Raw genomic sequence first — 25,471 nt, 5'->3', positions numbered from 1 at the left:
GGCGCCTGGGTGGCGCAGTCGGTTAAGCGTCCGACTTCGGCCAGGTCACGATCTCACGGTCCGTGGGTTCGAGCCCCGCGTCAGGCTCTGGGCTGATGGCTCAGAGCCTGGAGCCTGTTTCCGATTCTGTGTCTCCCTCTCTCTCTGCCCCTCCCCCGTTCATGCTCTGTCTCTCTCTGTCCCAAAAATAAATAAACGTTGAAAAAAAAATTTAAAAAAAAAAAAAAATGAATTGTGGGGGGGCGCCTGGGTGGCGCAGTCGGTTAAGCGTCCGACTTCAGCCAGGTCACAATCTCGCGGTCCGTGAGTTCAAGCCCCGCGTCAGGCTCTGGGCTGATGGCTCAGAGCCTGGAGCCTGTTTCCGATTCTGTGTCTCCCTCTCTCTCTGCCCCTCCCCCGTTCATGCTCTGTCTCTTTCTGTCCCAAAAGTAAATAAAACGTTGAAAAAAATAAAATAAAATAAAATAAAATAAAATAAAATAAAATAAAATAAAATAAAATAAAATAAAATAAAATAAAATAAAATAAAATAAAATAAAATAAAATAAAATAAAATAAAATAAAATAAAATAAAATAAAATAAAATATTAAAAAATTAAAAAAAAATGAATTTGGACCAAGAGAATTTGGACCAAGGTCCACACCAAGGTCCAGTGTGGACCTCTAACACTGTTTAAATATAAGGCTTTGCCCACCCAGATGACTCAGCTGGTTAAGCACCTGACTTCGGCTCAGGTCATGATCTCACAGTTCATGGGTTCAAGCCCCACATCACACTCGCTGCTGTCAGCCTGTCAGCACAGAGTCCACCTGGGATCCTCTGTCCCCCTCTCTCTGCCTTTCCTCTGCTTGTGCTCTCCCCTAAATAAACAAATTTTCTTAAATGGCACAAAAAGAAAAATTGTTAAAATTTGAAGTTTCGTGCTAGTTTGATATGTGAAAGTATAAATAAGTGCTAGAAAGAAGAACATCACCAGGAAGAAGTAAGAAGAAAATAATCAACATCCCCGTGGCCTAGATGCAGAAAGCAGTGTGAGCCTGTAAGCCAGAAAGATCCTATCGTCTTGCTATGCAGCAATTTGGGCAAGGCTGGAAGCAACGAGTCCTCCCAAACTGAGGTGTCTCATGGCACCCATCTCCTGGTGAGAAAGTGTAGCCTTTACCGAAACAACGTGAAGTGCTTCTTCCTTTCACAAGATGATAGGTCATGGATTTACTGGCATTACTGATGACTTGGAATTCTTTCTGGACATAGCTCACTTGGACCCAATTTTAATTTATCTACAACTTTTCAAGAACATTCAAGAACATTTTCAAGACAACGAGATACACGGGCACTCATGCATGGAGATCTAAAATGTCAAATAGCTCACTGTGTCTTGTCTTCTCCGGAGAGATGTGTTGCCTGTGGGGAGATGAGGAGATGGGCAGTCACCCCATGCTGCTGAGAGAGGTCTCTTGGTACATCACCATGAGCCTTCCCTCAGATTTGGGGGAAAATATGGCTGGGCTACAACTGTGTAAAACTCTCACTTGACGGAAGGAAGCTTAGAGTGCAGCATTTCTGAGTGTTCAACTTTTCTATCTTCCCCACCAGACTGAGTAACTCGAGGGATATCTGTTTCTCTTTCTTCTTTGGGCCTCCAGAGCATAGCACAGTGCATGCCATGTGGCTGATATTTCATTTCAATAAATATCAATTGAAATGAAAAGAGTCTTATCTATGCATGTTCCAAAACAGCTCCTCCCTATGTGATGTACTCACCCTCTCCGGGCATGATACAAAGTCAAATTCTATAAACTCTGACCTACAGGGCCCCACAGGATCCGTAAGCCCTCCACCTCATAACCTAAACCTCTCTGATGCGTCTCCTATACTCGTCCTCTTGTTCACTGTCCTCCTTGCTTGAACGTACCAGGCCAGCTCCTCCCACAGCAGTTACTCCTCTGCAGTTACTGTTCCCCCTGCCTGAAATGCTCTCCCCGCAGACATCTGTAAGGATGAATTCATTCCTTCAGGTTACACTCAAATGTCATTTTCTCACAGATGCCTTCCCTGTCCACCTGACCTCAATTTCACCCTCCCAAATATTTCATATCCCCTTCCCTTCATTTTCTTCAGAGCACTTACAGAGATCTTATATTCTGTATATTTACCTACTCATATCGTTTACCAAGTGTCTCTCTACTAGAATATAAGCTCCATGAACCCAAGAACTTTTGTCTGTTTCATTTGCTCCCCAGCACCTGGAACAGTGCTATTTGGCTGCTGTTTGATATAAATTCAATGAATAAATGAATGAATGAATGAGTTTATTGCAGGCTAATTTCCAACCCATGAGCTATTTCTCAATGGTACTTTTTGGTGTAAGTGGACACAGAGGGAAGAAAGAATCAATGAAAGATTTATTAATGGGTGTGTATGTGTGTTTTTTTTTTCCCCAAGATCCTGATCTCATACTATGCCTGTTAAAAGGTCTGCATTCTGTGTAGGTGTTATAGATAAAATACATTAAGACAGGCACGTTTCCATTTTATGGATATAAATATCTTAATTATCTTGAGAGAAATGTATGTATAAAGTCATCACCACAGATAACAGTGATTGCTGGTGGGTCCTAACTCCGGATGTCATCTCATTGGCAAGTTCCCAATTAGAATATAATGATTTGCTGCTACTTTAAACCAAACTAAAAACAACCCATGAGTTGCTTGATGTGTTTAAAGAAATGAGCTGGCTCATGCAGTATCTACTGGACTTACAATATTTATCAAAAAGCTGAATTTTTTGACCCTAATGATGCTTACTTGAAGTACGGCATGCTATTACATAAGATGATCATTATGTTTTACAAACTTATGGGAAAAGCAGTTCACCATAGAATTTTAATCCTCACACACTGAGAATAATTTTACTAAAGTCTAATTTAAATATTTTCTGTTATGATTCTGACATCATTAATGAAAAACAGAAAATAAAGGAGTCAGTCATCACGTTACTGAGAATGTGACAACCATTTGGATATTTTCCTTTTTTAAATGTTTTTTAAATTTTTTTAATTTTTACCAAGCTGTATATTTTCTAACTTGCAGAGACAATGCAGGGTAGTTATGACTCTGCATTTCTCTCCACATCATGCTGTCTGTCCTCCTCCTTCAATCACTTACCCATTGGTGTTTCTGTGGTGTCTCTCTCTCCCAACATCAGCCCACTGGGTCAGTGGTAAATATGGAATTGGCAAGAATCTCTAGTGCTAGATGGTTGTGGATAAATTAGAAAATTTGAAGGCTTACAAATGGGATATGCAGTAACAGATTAATCATGGGAAAGTCAATCAACTCTATTAAGCCTCCATTTACTTATCTATAAAATCGGGACATAAAGAATGCTTAACTCATAGGGATTTCAAAGTGCTTTAAGTACCACACCATTGATTTTCATTTATATACAGCAGTGTATATAGAGAAAGAAATCATAGCGTTTAAAAATACTGGCTTTACAATTTACCGTAACTGAGTTCAAATCCTGATTCTGGTACTAAACGACCTTCAGGAAGCTACATTACCTCTCTTAGCCTATTTAGTTATATATAAAATGGAGACAATACTTTATGAAATGTTGTGAGAAGTCAAATAATTTTTAAAATTAAGCAGAATTAAAGAATTAAGTGGAATTAAAGTTCTTGTGATAGAGTAAGCACTCAATAAACAGTTTGTATCATTACAATTGTTATAAACCCATTTCCAAGCCCAGCCTGGTAAATTTCCTTTGGTTTTCTTGTCACCAAACTAAATTGTCTTCAGTTCCTTACCCTTCACTAAATGACACCTAGATCTTCACTTCTCTAGAATATTTTTTGATACTCACAATACTCTTAGAGAGTATTTATGGACAGCAGTCTTTAAAATAATTCCGTCAAGCAGATGATGGATAGTTAATGCGTCACCAAAAAGTTCAAAATTCTTTACGTGTCACCAAAAGTTGTACTGGCATTGCTTTCACAAATTTTTGCTCTACAAAGCCCACATCTGAGGCATCTTCCTAATGTAGTAACAGTAGCTAGAAATTATTTAGCACTTACTGTGTGCCAGACCCTGTTCAAAGCATCTTACTGATACTTAATTCCCCCACAACCCTGTGCAGTAACTGTATTACTAACCTCATCATAATGTGGGGAAACTGAGAAACAAAGAGATTCATCTAGCTGGAAGACCAAGGTTATCACACTAGGAAGTAGGTAAGGGAAGAAATGAACCCACACAGTCTAATTCTGGATCCTACGCTCTTAACCACTCTACTAAACTTCTTAATGCAAACACCAACAGTTCTAAGACCTATATTCAGCTTGGCCAACCTTGCGGCCTGACGTTCCTGGCGACCTGCCAGGCCTACACTTTACATTGTGTAGACCTGGCCTCAGAGTCTGCAGCTGTATTTAGTCATGCTTGCCACAGCCAGTCATTAAAATCGATATGATTGGGCCATCAGTCACATGATACTCTATTCTGATTCTCATCATTAACATCTACAGGAAAAAAACTCTGGGTTCATTCAAGCCAAACACTAACTAGCCCCTCTGCTCACATTAGATAGGGATTATGCAATCTTAAAAACAAAGAAAGTAAATCACACAAAAATGCATAGAATAGGGAAAAACACCCACTTTGGTCTCAGTCATCTTCCTATTTCATGTGGGGGTAAGACAGGTATAAAGCCTTAAGTAATATAGCTGACCCTTGAACAACACAGGGGTTGGGGAGCCCACACCCCCATACATCAAAAATTCACATTTTTGACGCATGGGTAGCTCAGTCAGTGAAGATCAACTCTTGATCTCGGCTCAGATTGTGATCTCACTGTTTGTGAGTTGAAGCCCCACATCGGGCTCTGTGCTGACAGTGCAGAGCCTGCTTGGGATTTTCTCTCTCTCTCTCTCTCTCTCTCTCTCTCTCTCTCTCTCTCCTCTCCGCCCCTCCCCACTCCCTTCTCTGTCTCTCAAAATAAATAAACATTAAAAAAATATGTAAAAAAATCCACATATAACTACCCATAGCCTACTGTTTACCAGAAGCCTTACTGATGACACAATTAACACATATTTTATAAGCTATATGAATTATATACTGTATTCCTACAATAAAGTAAGCTAGAGAAAATGTTATCAGGAAAATCATAAGGATGAGAAAACACATTTGTAGTACCATATTGTATTTATTTTTAAACAGTGGGCCTGCACAGTTCAAATCTGTGTTGCCCAAGGGTCAACTGTATGGATTCCTAATAAAACAATAAGGGATGATTTATCCAATTTCAGGCTTAGAGTACAAAAACTTCTCATTCTATTCTGGGTTACTGAAACTGAAACAGCACCGTGAACCACTGTGCAAAAACTGAGTTCCAACAAGGCCTTGTACAAGCCAATTTGAAGGGGCCCACGTCCCAAACACATTTGGGGCATTTATAGACTTAGCTTTGTTTTACTCTAGATAGAGGCTGTTTGTGTCATTGGTACTAAATTCAACAGATTCAAAATATCGTTTTATCGCTCTAACTGCAAGAAACAGTAGTAGCCCTTCCACATTAATCCCTTCAAATCCATGCTGTGAAAATAACCCAGCAACGGACCATGTAAATGTCTGAATCCCTCTCCAGATCTGCCCTAATGACTGAACGCCTAACTCCGATATAAAATTGAAAGAGAGTAAAAAAATAAATAGGTTACATTTCTTTTGTATCTGCCAACCCTTTTCCAGTAGATTCATTTTAATTTCATTTAGTCCTACGACATAAAGGCATGGTTCGTTTTCCAAGTATGATCTCTGTGCTTTTCTTGTAGCTTGGCTAGGTTTGATTTACTTAGGAGAGAATGTCCCTTGAGTAAACATTACATGGTTTTAAAAATAACAGAAGCATTATTTGAAACAAAGGTTGAATTGGAAAGTAAATGTAAACTTAAGGTTTAATTACATGTTGTGTCATAATGTAACTTCTTAGCCAGGGATTTAAAACGCTCTACAACTGAGCACTAACTTGCCTTTCCAGTATTTTCTTGCCCTTTTTACTGACGTGGGAGAAACTGTGTGGACTTTGGGGGTCAGTTAGTCACAAACATTTACTAAGAAAATATTATGTACAAATTAGAGTAATAGGTACCAGGGGACCCAAAAACGAATAAGATTATTAATAATAACATAAATCCTGCTCCATTCCTTTGAAAAGTTCAGTTTAATAAAAAGAAACACACAAAAGTAATTGTAAAGTAGTATACGTGAATACAAGTACACTTAATATACAATGAAATGACTCCTGGGGCGCCTGGGTGGCTCAGTCCGTTAAGCATCTGACTTCAGCTCAGGTCATAATCTCATAGCTTGTGAGTTCGAGCCCTGCGTCGGGCTCTGTGCTGACAGCTTAGAGCCTGGAGCCTGCTTCGGATTCTGGGTCTCCCTCCGTCTCTGCCCCTCCCCTGCTCATGCTCTGTCTTTCTCTCTCTTTCAAACATAAACATTAAAAAAAGAATATACTTATAAAAAAAAAAAAAAAAGACTCCTCCTAGATATCCCCATGGCATCTCATGTTCAAACTCACTCCAAACTAGTTTTCTTCTAGTGTTCCTTATCTCCCTGACTGGCTTTGTCATCCATCCAAGAACACAGGGACCATCCTCCATATCACCTTCTCCCTCATCTACCATACCTAATCTTAAATATGAATTATTTCATCCCTGTTATCACAGCCCTAATTCAGCATATCTGTATATTTTCCTTGAACTTACAAATCGAGCATTATTCACTCAGCTCACTCTCAAACTCATTCTTCACACATTAGCCAGGATGAATTCTTTCAAAACACAAATGACAACCCTGACCATGATCTTCTCTTGCTCATTTTATACTGGCTTTCCCTTCCTCTTAAAGAGAATCCTCCTTGACATGGCCTATGAGGTTCTTCAGGGTCTAGCCCCTACTTACTTCTCCTGCCTCATCTTGTACCTCCTCCCTCCACCCATGCCCCCACCGGACCTGGTCTTTTTTCAACCCCTTCACATATTCTGATGGTGTTCAGGACATGCTACCCCAAAATATGGTATCTTGACATACTGAATATTTTAAGCTGAAAGAGTGTGAGCAAACAGCAGAGCAAGAAAGTCTCTCTGACCTTCCCTCACGCTTCTCCCCTGATGCAGATCAGAACCTCGTGTGAGAGGTGCCCTCTCTGTACCCACAGGAAAGAAACATTCCTGTGTCCAAGGTGGAGGGACACCAGGAAGAAATCAAATGAATAGGCCTTGTTTTTCTTTCCCTCCATTTACTACACTTAGCTCATACTCTTTGCCTTGTATCTTTCCATGGCTTTCCACTCAAACCTAGCACAAAAACATTCAGGTTTAATCATTTCTTTGGATCTTCATTTTCTCATGAAGGTTCCCGTGTCACATTAAACTTAGACTCAATAAATGTGTGCAATCTTCTGTTAATCTGTCTTTACCAGTTTAATTTTTCAGTACCATTCAGGAACCCTAAGAGTATCAAAGGCAACTTTTTCCTCTTCTAGAATCCCAAATTCCCCCCTAACATAAAGGTTTTGTACACAGTTCCCTCTGCCTACCTAATTCACTGTTCCTTCCCCACTTAAGCGCACTTCTTCGCTGGTAAAAGTCCCCTGTTCTCCCTGACCAAGTTAAATTCTCGTACTGTAGGCTAAGCATTGTGCCCTTTTGTTCATTTTCATAGCTATGTATCATAGCTCTCATTTTATGTTTGTTTGTGGGGAATATCCAATCAATTTCCAACCCTGCCATTAGACTTTAAGCCCCATAAGGGCAGGGACCATATCTACTTCTCCTCATCACATCCAATGCTTAACACAGTGACTAAAAGGGACAGATATTCAATAAAATCCATGGAATAAATGAAACAACAAGGAAACAGTGATGAACTCTGCCTAGGGAAAGTTGGGATAATGCCACGGAAGAGGTGTCAGCTGTGTCCGGTGTTGAAAATACATAATGATTCATTAGGCAGAAGGAACACATGAGCAGAGACACAAAGAAATGAAACAGTCTGACATAGCTCAGTATAACTGAAGCTGTGGGTGTGATCTGTTTGGAGGAGGGGAACAGTAAAGTGTCAGAAATGAGGCTGGAGAGACTCAGGGACTAACCCACAGAGAGCCTTTTGTGCTCTGCAAAGCAATTTGGACTTTTGCCATGGGAAATCACTGAAGGGTTGTAAAAAGGGAGTAAAATGATCATCAGATTTGCATTTTAGAAAAATCACTCTCATGGTAGTGTGAAGGATGTCCTTGATAGGTTGATATTGGAGACAGGGTGACCAGTTAGGAGGCCATCCTCCAAGTCTACGTGAGAGATGAAAAAGGCACAAACCAAGGCAGTACTAGGGGGTTAAGCAGAGCAGGCAGCTTTGAAAGATATTTAAGAGACGAAAGTGACTGATAACGGAGAATAAGGTAAAAGAAAAAGTCTAAGTATACTACCGTGGTCTCTGGGCATGTGGGAGGGTGGTGTGGCCATTAACCCAGTTAGGGAGTACAGGACGTGAACTCAGTTTGGATAGATAGGTGAGTGTGTTTCTAAACCCAATGAAACTTAATATCTGAGGGCCTTCATGCCAGAACGATGGTGTCCCCCAACGTCCTTCTCCTCTTCCGTCTAAATGCAGTTTCAGCTGAGCACATAACCACCTCGCAGGGACCGCACTATCTAGCCTCCCTATGTGCACGTGACTGAGTTCTTGACAATGGAATAGGAGTCAAAGTACTCAACCTGTGTGTCATTTGCTTAAAAGGAAACTGCTTGCCCTGGATTTCTTCTCAGATAACCAGGAGTTGGGTTAGCAAAAAAACATTATGGAAAGAACCAATGGTCAGTGAAGCAGACAGGCCAGACCAAGCATTCCATTAAAAACACTTATTCGGGGGGGGGGGGGGGATATATATATATATTTTTTTAACTTATTTAATTCATCGTATATTGGAGCCTAGCTTAAAAGTGTTTCTTTTATGCCCTAATACACACTTTCAAGTAGAGAAATCCAGTAGACAACTGTTTACACCAGTCTGGACCTCCAAAAAGAAGTCTGAACCAACAGTGGAGAACCGACACCTCTTAGCATCTAGAAAGTAATAAAATCCATGGGAATAACATTTAAAAAAGAACCTGGATTTGTATCCCGGCCCCACTTTTTATTATTAATGTGATTTTGAGTAAGTTATATCTATGAGCCTATATTATATCAACCTGTAATAATATTTGTATTAAGGCAACTAACTGCTATAAAGTTAAATCTCCACATCCCAGTAGCTCAACACCAAGAAGTTTATTTCTCACTTATGTGAACCCCAATTGCATATTAAGCAGGACCCAGGCTCCTCCATCCAGCAGCTCTTTCTCCCCTAAGATCTTGAAGTCTTTTGTTTCCAGGCTTTTCCCTTCCACAGTCCATGGTAGAATGGGCACATATGCTTCTGAACCACTTCAGCCTGAAAGTTACTCCACACTTCATTGTTGAAAACCACCTAGAGGCAAAGGGGCCTAGGAAATGAAGCTCCCCCTTGGAAGTCACTTGCCAGTAGAGGCCCTGTACAATAATGGCACACAAAGAGTGGTGAACAATGGCCTCAAAAGTAATCCCCCTGCTTGTCTTGGAGATGAAAAGCAAAAAGGAATGGATAATACACTTAACAGTGTATCATGTCTAAGGGACCCTCAATAGTGTTAGATCCTACCTTCTTCCCTGTTACTTCCCCCTCTTCCTCCATCCCAAATACACCTCTGTGCTCCAAATAGGCCTTATATTCTCCCATGTTCATGCCTTTATTCACATTTTTATCTTTATACGCAAAACCCTAAGGATATTTTTTTTCTTTTCTGCTACAACAATTCCAATTCTACCCACTTTTTTTTTGAAATTTATTTATTTATTTTGAGAGAGAGAGAGACAGACAGACAGACAGACAGCATGAGAAGGGGAGAAGCAGAGAGAGAGGGAGAGAGAATCCCAAGCAGACTCTGCGCCATGAGCACAAGAGTCCAACATGGGGCTCAAACCTACGAACGGTGAGATCATGACCTAAGCTAAAGCCAAGAGTTGGGTGCTTAACCGACTGAGCCACCCAGGCACCCCACTCAAAGACCAATCTCAAAGAAATCTCCAGAAGTCTGCTTTTTGTAATTCTTCATGGCCAGATTAAGCTCCTTTCAACCACTGTCACCATACTTACAAGCTTTTTACATACTTCCAAATTTAGCATTTATCAGATATTTGTTTGGTATTGTAACAATATATGTATGTGGGGCACCTGGGTGGCTCAGTCAGTGAAGTATCTGACTTCAGCTCAGGTCATGATCTCATGGTTCATGAGTTCGAACCCTGCATCGAGCTCTGTGCTGACAGCTCAGAGCCTGGAGCCTGCTTCAGATTCTGTGTCTCCTTCTCTCTCTGTCCCTCCCCCACTCTCTCTGTCTCTCTGTCTCTCAAGAAATGAATAAACATTTAAAAAGTTTAAAAAAATAACCCCAAAACATATGTACTTACCCTTCCTGACAACCTCCAAGCCTAAGAAGATGTAAAGCTCCTTGAAGACAGCAACTGCATTTAACTCCTATTGTTCACAGTGATTAAAAAAGTAAACTGAACTTAGACTTTGAACTTAAGAGACCAACAGTTAGAGATCTGGGGTCTCCTCAAAGAATGAAAAGCTGAATAGTCATTCAGGCAACTCTGGAAAGGGGGGAAAACCGCACTTTGCTTCAAGTATTTATATACTCAGGTGAGGGCTCTCTAAGTTACTGGGATATCTGCTTCATTTCTTTCTTTAACTTTGTGTACCCATGAGGAAGCATGTGTGGTAAAACCTGTTTATGAATAAAGCACATACTTAACGAACAATAAAGCAACATATCTTTAAATATTATCATAACCAAGAAAAACAAACAATTCTGAAGAGGCTTCTTTAAGAACTCTCCACAGGCATGAATCAAGGTGGTGATGTGGCAGTTCTCGGGGTAATTTGATAAATGTCAACAACAAAACTATTGAAATCCCTCCATCAGGTGAACACACCTCTCTGAGTTACCTGAGCATTTGCCAAGTCACTTTCTTCTGTTCAGATATAGCCAGCCACTGCCTTAGCAAAAGAAGAAAAAGGAAAAAAAATGGAAGTAATTGGACTTCAGGCGGTCCACTGAAAATACCTATTTTCCTTTTCCCAACAACTATCCTGGTAAAAGTAGACCATGCATAGGCAGGAGGTATTTCTCAGCACACAATCTGATTACATGCACCCAACCAAAGGCTGGGTGCTCCTCAAACAATATGCAGTTTTCCATGTAGGGAGATTGGCACGTGAACCCACTAACACTACTCTTCCCACACCAGATGCTCCCAGATGGCCTCTGAATTCCTGAAGGAACCTGAAAGAATCGGTCTGCCTTTCCTCTCCGGCTAGAGAAATCAGAGACATATTCAGGGGTCCACTCCGTGTTCAAATTCATCGCCCAGTCCAACTTTCAAAGACAGTCCAGGGACGATCTAGATTCCTGGACACAAGTTCTCAGACTAAAGTCTGCCCATTGCTTATTCCAGTGTTCATCAGGATTTCAGAACAAAGCTACCCTGGAGGGTGAAGGGGCAGTGAGATTCCATTGCCTAAGATACACTCCATATCTCTACCAGTGCCACCCATTTGGGCCTTCCGGTGGGGAGGGATCTCACCGAAATGTGTAAGGAGAGTGAGATCCAAAAAAGCATTCTCTAGAACACTAGACCTAGGAGTTATTCTGTATATGCAGGATCCTGTGATCAGTCTGGAAAACATCACAAACAATAGCCTTCTTTCAGATAAGCATAGCGCCTATTAGTACACCGAGGGCTCTGACATGTCCTGCCGTGAAGAAACCTGTTGAACCCACAATATATTTGTCTACACGAAAGTTTCTGAAGCAAAATGCTTATTAACGTCTCTCCTCAATAGACTGTGGGTCCCATGAGGTCAGGGTCCGTGCTCTTTTCTTCACTGCTGTTCCTCAAGTGCTTAACACAGTACTGGATACTTTGATAAATATTTGATGAATTAATGAATATCTTGTGGAAAGAAGGCCCCACAGAACATGCTAAATTTATGACTCTTCACATCTCTATGGAATACTTCACATAAAGACAACCTCCCCAAATAGGAAGATCACTTTAAATCTCATATTCAAATCCCAGTTGGTGAGGTAACTGAATAGTGCACTGGCACTTACTGTTTGTGGTCAGAAAATTTCTCCTTTCCTCTCAAACTATCTTTTGTCAGTGTCAAATTAACTTGATCGCATATTTCAAAATTTTTAGTATCTAGACCAGCAATGCTTAAAATTTACTGTGTATAAAAATCTATTGAGGGGACTGTTCAAGATGCCAAGTCCTGGAGACTCAGTGTTTCTAGAGCGGAGCCCAGCACTCCGCATTTTACGCAAATATCCTACCGTCATCCTGACATGGCTGTTCAGGTAGAACATGCTCTCAGAAATGCTGAACAAGAGACATTGTGGAAAAGGAGCCCCTGACTTGGTACCAGAGCCTGGTTTAAGACTCAGATCTGTGTCCTCACTACTCATGTGGCCATAGCAGTAATCTCTCAGCTTTCCTTCCCTCTCTTGGGACTCATAATACATTCCCTAATCTACATACCTAGCTCCAAAAGACCTACCTCCTAGCATTAAATAAGGGGAAAACCATTTGTGAAACCATGCCCTGAAACCTAGCAGGTGTTCACACACACTGTTCAACAAATCAATAAGTTCACAGTTATTTTAACGTTGTGGGGAATTAACCAAACTCTATCACAGCAAGCATTCAACACAGAAAGATTTTCTGCTGATTATTTAGAGACAGACAAAACAGAGCTGGACCAATAGTGTATGCATCCATATCAGTCAGCCTGGCAAACTGTTCTTCAGAACATTTGGCTTATGCTTATGGACACAGTAATTACCCAAATCATGGTGAGAGCCAAACTGTGCGACATTGGCCACAACACCCAGAATGTTACAATATTTCCTCTGCTTGTACCAGACCTTCAAAAAGTGGACTCTTGGGGCGCCTGGATGGCTCAGTAGGTTGAGCGTCCAACTCTTGATTTCGGCTCAGGTCATGATCCCAGGGTTGTGGGTTCGAGTCTTTTTTCAGGCTCTATGCTGAGTGTGGAGCCTGCTTAAGATTCCCTCTCTCCCTCTGCCCCTTTGCCCCTCTCCCTTACTCTCTCTCTCTCAAATAAAATTTTAATTTTAAAAAGTGGACAATTCATTCTTATGTCAGCTAACGGCTAAATTCTTTGGCATCTATATATTTACAGAAGGAAAGATTTCCCATTTATCAAGTATCTTCATTGATAATAATTAATCAGTGTTCAAAGAGTACAATGCAATGGACTACATGTAACAACAATACAGTCCTCAGTGCATTTAATTCTCTTTCCATTCTGAATACTCTCTGGAGCCTGTAGCACTCAGGATAATTGCTATGAAAACTGCTCAATCGCCCTACAAAGAATCTTTTGAAAACACAAGAAATAGGGTTGATTGTTTCCTAACTTTGCAGTATACTCTGAAGCCTGTCCTTTGGAATAGATCTGATATTGCTTATTATCCACCTTGCATATATAAAATAAGAAAGAAAAAAAATAATCACTGAAAGATCTCTGCTTCAAAGACTATTAATAATTTCTAATTAGTGTATTACTCTATATCCCATATATTAATTTGTTGTCATTTGTGTGTGTGTGTGTGTGTGTGTGTGTGTGTGTGTGTGTGTGTGTGTGTTGGCTTTTCTTGCCCTTCTGATACTAAACTTTAAATTTTTAAATGTTTTTCCCATAGCTCAAGCACTCAGTGGATACCCAACAAACTTTGTTGGCTCATCGACCTGTGGTTGATGAGAGCAGCAAGTGAATTTGGAGAACTGAATTCATGCCATAATGTTTATTTTCTATTGTTTATTATTGCCTTTGTGCTTAATGTTCTGGTTGCCATCTACTTCCCGTGCCTATTAGCAGTCTCGTGTTAGCAGAAACAAATGTGATTGATTACAGGGCTCACACAGGTTACCAAGTAAATGAATCAAGCCAAGTTTGGTGACCCCATCAAAAGATGGCAGTGACAGCTTGACTCCAGCAGATTATTGCTGTGGGAGAACGCAGGAATGCCGCCCTGGCATTCCTAGACCTTCAAATGTTTCCAGAAAAGTCGGGCCTGTAATAGATACCCAATAAATATTTGCTGAATCCATTAATCAGACTCCAATTTTCATCAGAAATCTCTAGATTTTAGATGTAAGCAGCATAATATAGTAGTAAGAATACAGACTCTCAAGTCCGACTGCCTTCATTCAAAACTTAACTCCGCCACCTATCAGCTCCATGACCTTGCGCAAGTTATACAAAACCTCTGGGCTTGGTTTTCTCATCTGTAACAGGGGGAAAGTATCGACCTCACAGGGTTATTTGAGAACTTTTTTTTTTAATATGCATTAAATCTTAGGATAATATCTGGAACATTGCAAGTGCCACATAAAAAAGGAAGCTCACACTTAAACTTCAAAATGCCTTATAATTTTCACATGTTATCCCATCTTTCCCCACCATAACTGGTGGATAAACATGTGACTCTGTAGACAAGGAAACAGAGTCTCCCTCAGAACCCTCAGGACTGTTCAGGATGACAGCCATGCACGTGACTCACGCAGGAACCCTGGGCATGCACGCTTAGTGTGCAGTGATTTACCCAACAGTGTATCTCTTAAAATGGCAGATGTACAAATCTGGTCCAATACTTCTGATGGACAGAACCAGAGATGTCTCAATCAGTGTTCATCATAAACCCTCTTACTCAATAACTAAATACGGAAATAAAATGAAGATCTGATTCAACCCCCTGTGTGGTTATCTTTAACCCAAATGTCAATTACCCAAAACCAACCAATTTGAGAGAATAATCAAAACCTTTACATTCAATAATGTCCCTTTATATTCCTCTTTTATTAATTTTTGCTTTTAAATTCCATTGCAATAATTTAGTTTCTCTTTCCTCTGACTCTAAGACCTTTCTCCCAGGGGCTTTACAGATACATCACCTGACCACAGGCCCCTGTGTGGCTGTGTGTAAAAACTGCTAAGTTAGGAACACCCTGTCAACCTTTTCTTTCATTTTCCTGGTTGTTGTTGGTTTAAGGCAGATGTTTAATGTTATTTAAACAGAGGAGACTATTTAAAATTTCTTGGAAGATGGATTCGATAATGATATTTTTTTAAAAAACACCTACTGTCTTCTTGAGATCAAAGATCTCATTCAGCAGGGTAGACATCTTATCTGAATAACTCAGGACTTCTTCAAAGAAAAAGGTCAGTGTAGCTGTAGCTGTTTCCTTCCCTTGAACAGCAGTAACTTTATGTTACTGCCTGATAACCTGCATTTCACAAAGCTGCTCTCTGCGCATTACAGAAGAGTCTTCTCTTTTTTTAGGGTATGGAGTTTTGAATATTTGTTTTGTGTTGTGTTTAAGACTGAGTCTCCTCACAGAGGAGAAATGCACCTATTGTTAAAAATAACTACTACCAAATTGGACTTTATCAAAATTCAAAACTTTTATGAATTGGGCATTATCAAGAAGGTGAACAACTCACAGAATGGGAGAAAATATAAATGTATGCAAGTCATATACCTGATAAGTATGTAATATTCAGAATATATAACAAACTCTCACAATTCAACAGCAAACAGACAAACAACCCAATTAAAAAAATGAGCAAAGACAGTGAATAGACCTTTCTCCGACTACACTCAAATGGACAACAGGCACATGAAAAGGTGCTTGGCATCGTTAGTCATGGCAAATATGCAAATTAAAACCACAGTGAGATACCACTTGCACCCGCGAGGGTGGCTATGACTGTTTTTTTAAATAAAAAAAATAAATAAATGTTGGTGAAGATGTAGAGAAACTAGAACCCTCAGACATTTATGGTATGACTGTATAATTGTGCAGACACTGGAAAGCGGTGTGGGGATTCCTCAAAAAGCAAAACACAGAATTATGATGCGACCCGGGAATTTGACTATCCCCAACAGGTCTGAAAACATACATCCGAGCAAAACCTTGTAAACGTATGTCCACAGCAGCATTATTCATAACACCCAAAAAATGCAAACAACACGAATGTCTGTCAACAGAGGACTGCATAAACAAAATGTGGTATATCCATGAAATCCAGGATCATTCAGCCAGAAGGAGAAGTGAAGCACTGAAACATCTATAACATGGACGAACCTCGACGGCACTGTGCTAAGTAACGAAGCGAGAAACCAAAGGCCCCATGCTAAACGATCTCAATTATAAAATGTCCAGAACAAGCAAATCCATACATACAGGCTGCAGGTGAGCGGTTGTGAGGAGAGGGGGAATGGGGAGACTGCTGAATGGGTACAGGTGATGACGATGCTCTGGACTCAAACAGTGGTGTTGGTTGCACATCATTGTGAATCTAATGAGTTACGTTATATGTTTGCAAATGGTTTAAATATTTTATGATATCCGGAATTTTATCTCATTAAAAAAAAAAAAATACTGGCTTGAACCCTCAACAGGAAAAGCAAGAACCGTCTTCCCATACAAAGCAACTGCGCACAATGTATCACCCAAATGATATTAAGGAGCAAAAGACTGCATGTAGGTCAGTGCCTGACAACGTGTCCTTGTTCCCTTCATTTCATGGTGCCATTTATCATTAGCCCTTTGCTCTTGAACAACATTTTTGGTTTGTCGGTTTGTCAGTAGAAGCTTCTTTTCTGATGCTGGGTTTCTTATCAAAACTTTGGCGAATTTGGCTATCACTGGTTAACGAATATATGTGGGAACCTTCTCCCTTCTAAATTGCATTAAAATGTTTAATTTGAAATAAGAGAATATTGATGACTCTGGTAAAGGGAGGTTTATGATTTATCAAAAATCAGTATTTTTTAATGTTTATTTTGAGAGAGAGAGAGAGAGAACCCAAACAGGGAGGGGCAGAGAGAGAGAGGGAGAGAGAATCCTAAGCAGGCTCCGCACTGTCAGCACAAAGCCCAATGTAAGGCCTGATCTCACAAACTATGAGATCATGACCTTAGCTGAAATCAAGAGTCAGAAGCTCACCCAACTGAGCCACCCAGGTGCCCCGATAAATCAGTAATTTGTATCATTAATCCACATGAGACAAATGAAAAGAGAACATTGATATATCTAATAGAAAAAATAAGAACATTAAGAAAAAACTAATTAGTAAGTCTCCCCCAAAAAGAAGACCTATATTTTCTCCCAAGAAGAAATGTCTTTTTTTACTACTTAAATGTTAACCATAAAATAGATTATACGAATGGGTCAGAAGAATATACCATATGCTTAAAATCTTAATTTTTCTGTCCTTCAAACCTTCCTGTCGAGTAGGTTATACAATGGAAAATGTTGAAAAATAACTTTAAGCTGGGAAAAAATCTAATTTGAGTATATACTTGTTAATAAGCAGTTGATGGCAGATTCAGTTAGATGGGAGGATATAACTACAAAGCAGCATGACCAAGTCACACACAAAGTTCTGAAAAGAAATCTAGTTGTCAATGAATTTCACAGATGCAATCTCCTGAACTTATGTTAAATAATTTTTAACATACGCCATGATTTTTTTTAATCTCAAAGAAAAATTCTGTATTAAAAAGGCACATTTGCCTTTTATGAGGGAACTATTTAAATGTTAATCCGACCAGGTTTATTCCAAATAGGCAGGAGGAGGGAAAAGATCAGGCATTTAAATAATTCAAGTTTAAAACAAAGAAACTCACTTCCATCTCAAGTATGTGTCTCATTCAGGTGAAAAGCAAAGGGCAGTTTTAACCAGAAGTACCTGGAGAATTGTAGTGGGAATAATCCTGTCTCATAGAAGCTGAACATATCTGGTTCATGTACTGTTATTGTAAGGAAATTTGAGAAATACAGAAACTAAAAGCAACCTGTTGAAGGTGAACAAGAGTTTGATGGAAATAAATGCTTATATTTTATGTCAAAATTAGGTGAGGCAGAGGAGCGCATTATGCATTCAGTGGTCAGATTTTTAACAACACTCAGCCAGAATATGTATCTGAACATTTGGCCAAAAGTCACCTGAACTGAGAGTTCTGTTTCTTCACGTAAGAGGGGAAATGAAGTTGAAGGATGAGACATATGGAGGAAAGCACTGAGGTAATGGAAACTCCTTGTCAAACAGAATCACTGGGCTCTTCCTTTGGTTCTCACGAATTCCCCTTCTCCGTTTCCCTTTCAGGCCTGGCGTCCGTTCCCAGGTCTGTGTAAATTTAATGATCAAATGGAATCCTGATGGAGACTGTACTCCAATCCTCTAAACCCTCACTTCTTAGTAAAAGGAGTCTCTATGAGGGAGAAGAGGTTAGGAATTACCCCACAGCTGGAGTCCTGGGGCTTCTGACCTAAGAAAGATTGTTCGTGGTGACGGAGCTGCTCCAGCTTTTGAGAAAAGTGGTTATTGCCTTCATCCGTCCACACACAGCAAACAGTTTTCTTGTTCTGCTTTTTGTTTTTGTTTTTTGTGTTTTTTTTTGTTTTTTTTTTACCAGTCAAAGCTCTGTCTGGGGACAGGGAGACGGGGAACTGGTGTGGGTTCTAATACCACCGTAGTCCCCAGAAGACCCAGCTTTGCTGTAGAGAGAACAGGAGGGCAGACAAGGGACTAAAGGTGGTGCTTAAGAAGACAGGGGCTGGCAGAGTGCAGCTGAAAGTTTTAGGGCTCATAACACTCTCTTCCTCTGGGAGTGTTCAGGGTGATCTCACCCTTGCGACACAGCAGCTCATGGCACCATGAAAACATGATTTAGGGACTGTCAACTGATTATTCATAAAACGGTGACACCATTTATAACCATGATCTAAGGCCATCTATGAAAGGCAAGGCCTTGCTCCCAAGTGGGCCACCTCTGCCAAACCCTGCCTCTGCATTGTTTCCCTGCTTATGGCCTCTTCTCAAGGCTTCTAGGTCACAGACCCAAAGAATTTGAAGAGGACAGTCCCTTATCCTGCCACTTTCACAGTTCCTTGAAAACATGAGCTATTTTGGAGAAAAGGGTATTTCTTCTGTTCACTAGTGCATTTGGAAACAAAAAGGCCTCCTCTTTCTCTGCCTTTACCTCCTCCCATACACAAAGTTTGGGCACAGAACTCTCTAGTTCTGTCTGGAGGGTGGAAAGTCATCTTCATTCACACTCAGGTAGAAAACTCGGGGTCCTTCCTATCCAGAGCCCCTGTAGGTAAAACCCCAGGGGGGGGGCTGGAGGCCATTCAGCAGAGGCAGAGCACAGAAGGACTGGGACAAAAAATAACTTGAAGCCTAGAGACAGAACAAGAAGGATCCTGCAGCACAGCAGCAGAGGAGAGAGCTAAACCAGAGCTTGGGGCAAGTTCATCTTACTTCGTTAAGCCAAGGAAGCTGCCATGTTCTAAGAGCCCATTAGAGACCAGAAAAAAGCCCTACCGGCTCCCAGAATTCCTAACAGCACAATCTGCTGGGTGAGCCCCCTCCTCCCGGCACAGTCCAGTCCGAAAGCCTGGGGGGCCTTGCCCACCTTCAGGCCCCAGATTCCATGCCAAAGTAGAACCGCCAGGGTTGGGAAAGACAAGCTGGGCCTTTTCCATCTTTGACCTGCTTCTGAGTGGCGCGTGTCCTAGAACACTGGGGACAGAGTATTTGAACGTGGCTGAGGGTCGGGAGCGGAGGAGGCTGAGTTCAAGTGAGTCACTGTGTGAGCTGATGCACCCACTAGCCAGCCGAGGCCAGAGAACTTGGGCTGGGGGTTCTTGTCTTGGGCAACTCCACAGGCCTCCAAACGCCGTGTGTGTTCCTTTCAAGGGGGACCAGGAGAAAAAACAGCGAGCTAGAGGTCCTTCTTTTTGACCACACCGGTCCCTTTACTGCGCGTTTTTTCTCTCGTTGCCCCTTTCCACCTTTCTTTGATGTCATTCTCCCCTTCCTTCCCTGTCTTCCTCTTAAGACTTGCGTAAAGAGGAGAGGCTCAGAAAACGCGCCACGGGACAGCAGAGGGGCATTTACGGTCGGGGGTGGGGTGGGGTGGGGAGGGGAAGATACTGAGACGTCGCTCCCCCAGGCCCCGAATGCGGACATTTACCGGTCCCTACCGCTAGTTTCTGGTGCAGAGTTGCATTAAGTTTGACATCTACCCATAACCGCTCATGTGGCCCAGGGAGAGTAGCAGAAACTTTCTTCTGCTTTTAACTTGGCAGTTGAGTTCCTGAAAGCTGTCTTGGGCGGGCAGGGGTGAGAATCGGGACGGCTCTGGGCCAGGTATGGGCGGCCCCCGTCCTGTCAGAACCAGAATGTCCCTGCAGGGCCAGGTCTGGAGAGAAGCAGGGACGTGGGCTGGGATCAGACCCCTCCCCCACCTCTGTGCCAGGGAACTCTGGGTGCACGCACGCTGGACAGTGAGGTCCCCTCTCCCGGGCACTGCCATAGACCCGTCTTAGCTCTTCGCTGCCCACCAGTCTAGCCACGCGGCCGACTGAACGCTTTGGAGATGTGGCCACAGGGGGATTGCAAGCGTGACATCCACTGGGAGAGCAGAAATTGGAGGCGGGTAAGAAGTTAAGCCGGCGAGGGCTCGGGGTCCTGCGCGCGCGCGAGAAAGGGGAGGCCGCAATTCTCCCCTCACTGGCCCCTAACTCCTCCCCACCTCCGTTCTGGGGCTCTGTCCTTCGGCCAAACGGATCTGAGCCCCGGGTTATTTTCAGTCACAACCGCCTCCGCCCCCGCCCCCGCACGTCGTGCCACGGTTCCGGGGGCGGGGGAGAGGAGCGCGGTTGGACCTGTGGGGCTGGAGTCTCACGCCTGACGCCGCGCGCCTGCGAGAAAGCCGGCCTGGCGGCGGCTCCGCGCGCACAACCGTTCCCCGCGCCATAAACGCGCGCGCCGAGCGCTTCTCGCGCCTCTCGCGCCGGGGACTCGGGAAACGCTCCTGCCCGCCCGGCTCCCCGCCCTCTTGACGTCTCACTTCTAAAACACATAGGCATCCTCCAAGGTTCTGGCATTTATAAAAAACAGGACGAGGGCAAGGCCCACGGACCGCCGAGATCCGCCTGCGCCTTTGCGGTCTGCGCAAGCGAGTCCTGTCCGCAGCCGCTGGGGAAAAGGGGGCATCGCAACGCCCAGTTCTACGTGGAATTTAGGGAACTGACGCTGACCCTATTTCCCAGCTAGCCTTATCCTGTACCCACGTCCTTCCCTCCTTTCTACTGGGGTGGTTCCGAGATTTTGATTAAGACATCTGTCCCAGCATCGCAGAGGGAGGGTCCTAAATGGCGAGGCTTCCCGAGCACTTGACTCTCATCCCGCGATCCGTGCCACGGCAAAAGGAAAGGTCTGGATCCAAACGCTCCTAGTCCCCTCCCCCAGCGCGCGGGGCCGCGCTCCAGACCCGCTCCATCACGCCCCTCCCCCGCCCTCAGCCCCACACAATTTCCCTGTTGATGAAACACACACGCCCAGCCCACCCCGCCTCCCGCGTAAAGGCCAGTGCTGTCTCTTTTTGTGCCCAGATGCAAACTCAGCTGGAAGTTGAGAGCAGGGCAGAGTCAGAGATGCAAGGAAAGAGAAACAGAAGAGAAAAATCAGAGGGGGTGAGAGCGCTGAGCGGAGCTGGAGGTCGCAGGGGCCGGGGCACAGGCGGAGGAAAGCCCTAGGGGCGCGGGCGCGGCGGCGGAGCCGCTGCGCCTCCCCCGCGTCTGCCACCCACGAGCGCCCAGCGGGGTCAAGCGCGGACTCACATGGTCGGACTGCAGAGCCGCTCTCAACTACCGCGGGTGGGTGGTTTCGGGACTCCCCGAGATCTTCTCCCCGGCTGCCTGCGGTGCGAGGGCAGAAACAAAAACAAAACAAATCACGGGACACAATCGAGACGGGCCGCTCGGCGCCGCGGGGACCTCGCGCACTTCGCGCAGGAAAGCGGGCACGGGGATTCGGGCTGCCGCAAGTAGCCTATAAATAGCGAACTTTTAGACGGAATCAGCTAACAAATGAGAGGAGCGGGCGTACATTTGCGCACAATCCCCCTTTCCGGGGACGACCCGACCACCCCTCCCGCCCCTCTCCTGACAGGATTTGGGAGGGGACAGACTCGGAAAGCGAGGTGGAGTTTAATTTTTGTGGAATTTACGGTAGTTTTGGTATTTTTGCAAGGGGGGCACTCCGCCTCTTTGACCCTCCCTTTCCGCCTACCTTGGCTGCAGCCCCTCCACCCCCACCCCCACACGCTGCTAGGCGCGCAGGTACCTGCCATGAAGGGCAAAGGTCCTGGATGGCGGCGATCCTAGGGGTTGAGGGTAGTGCAGGGTGGGGGAGGGGAAACGGAGCCGGGCTTCCCTGGGGATTACTTGGAGCCACAGAAGGAAAGCGGAAAACTGCCAGCGTTTGGGGGTTTCCTCAGATGCCAGGAAGGGAATTTAGGTAATCTCGAGTTTGGGAGGGAAGTGCGAAAGGGTGAGTGGAGAGGGCACAAAGGAGTTCCTAGAGTACAGGTTTCCTTTCCCAGGGCAACAGTAACCCTCCGGTGCTAGCAAACCCCCTCTCGGCAACTTTACTTGAACCCTCGGCCCTGGCGGGGCCGGGAGACCGAAGGCGCACGCCGGGGTTGAGTCCTTGCTTGCCTTGGGGGCCGCAAGCTCTCGAAGAAGCGCGTCCTGCCGGCTGGTGCCCCAAGGTCTGGCTCGCTGGCTTCCCGAAGCCGGACACCTTTTCGCCGAGCCCGCTCACACCTGCCGACCGGAAGAGATCTATTTGACCAGGAGTACTGGACACCGCTAGCCGTCCGCCCGCCCCCTTTCCTTGCGCCAAGGCCGGATTGCCAATGGCGATTGGGTTGGTTCGATTTTCATTTTCTTTCCAGGTGCTTCTTCAAAACTAAAGCCCCCGAGGACGGCGTACACTCACTCTCCAAACTCCCTAGTTCAGGAGATTGCTTCACTAAATTTATCCTGGATGTTTCACAGGAACCACAGTCAGCAGTGTATCAATAGGGGCGGGAGGGGGGGTTGGAGAAATTGAGGGCGCAGCAGGTGAAAACCCGCAGCTGAAAGAGGTTGCTCTGCTCCCTTTGGAGGCTCCGTCCTCCACGCAAGGCCTGCGGAGCGGGGGCCAAGCCCGCCTAATGGGCCTAAAGGCGGCCTCTAGCTGGGAGGAGGGAAGAGGGAGCCAGCGAACGGTGCTGCTTTTTCTTTCCATTGCCTACCCCAGCCTGACACCACCATCCCGCCCCCTGTTAACGGAAATGTCAAATGCCTAACCTCTACCCCTCATCCCCCGGAGAAGATTAGAGAGGGCTCCTAACGCACTTGCTGTGGTTGCGTTGCTGCCCCATTCACGCTTCTTCCAACACCGCTTTCTGCCTGTTCCCTCCCCAGAAACGGAAAAGTTATTTTGTTTTTCCCAGAAACCAGCCGAGTTTGTAAGGAGAGGGAAAAAAGCAGAGGCGCTAAGGGGTTACAGTGGCCACTCACCCTGAGGGGTGCGCCCACCGCCCCTGACTCTACTCTTGCAGGCCCGCGGGTCATTTCCAGCCCCTCCTCCCCTCCCTCCACACACACACGCACGCACGCACAAGACCGCGCCGCGAGCGCGGGGTCTGAAGGCTGCGCTCCCCGCGCTTCCCAAGGGCCCGGACTGAAGCGCACTTAAGGGTGCTCCCAGACGGAGGTGGACGGAGCCCGGGCGGCCCGAGGCACACCAGCCTGGCTGGCGCTTCCCTTGCTACGTACCTGTCCCAGCCTCCCTGCTCTGATCGACACCCCAGCTGGGAAGCCCGGCCTGGAGCCCGCCGCGTCTAGCGGAACCCGCCCCCGCCCTCTCCCGGCGCGCCCTCGCCCTCCCGGACGCTGGGCCAGATATGGGGCGGTCTCTCGCGGGCCATTGGCTTGGGTCACTGTTTGGAGCTGATTTAGAGCATTTCCCCAGGTGTGGGGATCCCCTTGGTGGGCTGGGAAGAGAGGGTCCAGGCCAGCGCCTTACCTTTCACCCCACCCACACCTCCCCCCATTCCCTTGGGTTAACTCCGCAAGGAAAGCGGATGGAAACCTTGCTGGTGGAGTGTGGAGGTCAGGTGGGTGCTTGCGGCTTTTCTCTAAGGTTCTGGGTAATCGTACTAAAGGAACAGGCCCTATGGAGACAAAAACGACGCACAAGGCAGCGTTCCCTTGGCTGTGTTCAGCGCGAAGTTCACGTCTATTGTTTTCTGCCTCGGGGAAAGCTGCCCGGTGTGATAGATCTTTTTAGAGCCCATCACTGGAAGAAAAATCCTGGTGATAACGATTATCTCCTGCTCGCGCTATCTCGCCATCGCCCCAATTCATCTCCCTCTCTCTTCAGCCCCTCGGGGAGAGGAGGAGAGTAAGGGGCTGGCGGGAGGATGGGCCAAGCCGCTGCCCTCGGATGGAGCGGAGAGGCACCAGGCCACCTCATCCGTCCCATTCCGCTCCGGGCTGGGGAGAGAGGACACCGCGGGTTTCTTTCCCTGCCAAGCCTCACGCTTCTTTCAAATGATTTTAGTCTGGTGCTCCGGTCTATCCATATACATTTCCAATCTCATGGCTCATAAACTATTAGCAAAATGGTTTCATTATTCACCTTCTGTATCCTACAAAAGGGAGAAAAGAAGGGAGAGGCAGGAAGGCAGAGTGGGGGGGGGGGGGTAGTCGTTGGACACTAGTTAACAATGATACTGCCCGTGTTTAAATCATGGTTCAGACTGCCTTCTTCAAGCTGACATTCAACAAATCTGATCCGTTTCCAAGGATCTGCAGCCGACCCCTTCTCCCCCCCCTCTACCCTGCCCTCTTTCGCTCCTTCTCTCCATCCATCACTATCCATCTGTCCTTAACACCCAGGTTTCTAGAACGACCAGATGAATAGCTAAGATACTGCAAATCCATTATTTGCTTCATTAGGTGTCATCAATAAGGCACGCCCTTCAGATGCGACACATACAATTATTTGGTTAGAATGGCTACCCCTGGTACCTTTATGGGTGGTGTTGGTGTTGGAATCCCATATCATCCCCGAAACCAAACCATCCTAATTCACAAGTCTAGGATGATAACCAAGAAGTTGGCTGAGGGCTCGGTGTGGTGTCCATGTGCCCAATTGGGCACCAAGTCCTCATCTGGCTTCCGAAAGACCTGGGAAGCGAGGAAGTTGCAAAGTGGTGTGGGTGTGTGTGTGTGTGTGTGTGTGTGTGTGCGCGTGTAGCGCGTGCCCGCGTGAATGTGTGTAGCAGAAGAATGGGAGGGGTAAAACAGATCGGGGTCTTTGTTTGCTATGAGAGGTGGGGGGGGCGGGGAATACATGAGTAAACCCCAATTAAAAGACAGG

General features: G+C 44.7%; 1 protein-coding gene across 6 annotated transcripts in view; it reads right to left on the bottom strand.

Annotated features, from left to right (window-relative positions):
• The window catches only part of ESRRG (estrogen related receptor gamma), a 632,553-nt gene extending 607,410 nt beyond the window's left edge, over positions 1 to 25,143 (bottom strand). For 4 of the 6 annotated variants that reach the window (XM_086694083.1, XM_086694082.1, XM_086694081.1 and 1 more), the window contains exons 1-3: positions 23,863 to 24,011; positions 22,756 to 22,863; positions 21,877 to 21,954 (exon numbers count right to left, since the gene is read on the bottom strand). Coding sequence is in view for 2 of the 6 variants with exons in the window: in XM_086694079.1 (XP_086550205.1) it covers positions 21,877 to 21,878 (2 nt within the window). In the remaining 4 variants the exon portion in view is untranslated. Of the gene's footprint in view, positions 1 to 21,876; positions 21,955 to 22,755; positions 22,864 to 23,862; positions 24,015 to 25,119 lie in introns of those variants that run through there. The other 2 variants (XM_086694080.1, XM_086694094.1) reach the window with 2 other exon arrangements.
• Positions 25,144 to 25,471: the final 328 nt, after the last annotated feature.

This window comes from Puma concolor, chromosome E4 (genome assembly GCF_028749965.1).
Source record: "Puma concolor isolate L17-30 chromosome E4, mPumCon1.1.hap2, whole genome shotgun sequence".
NCBI lineage: Eukaryota > Metazoa > Chordata > Mammalia > Carnivora > Felidae > Puma > Puma concolor.
Note: the sequence above shows the minus strand (reverse complement) of the source record. Positions and strands in the feature narration are given on the sequence as shown.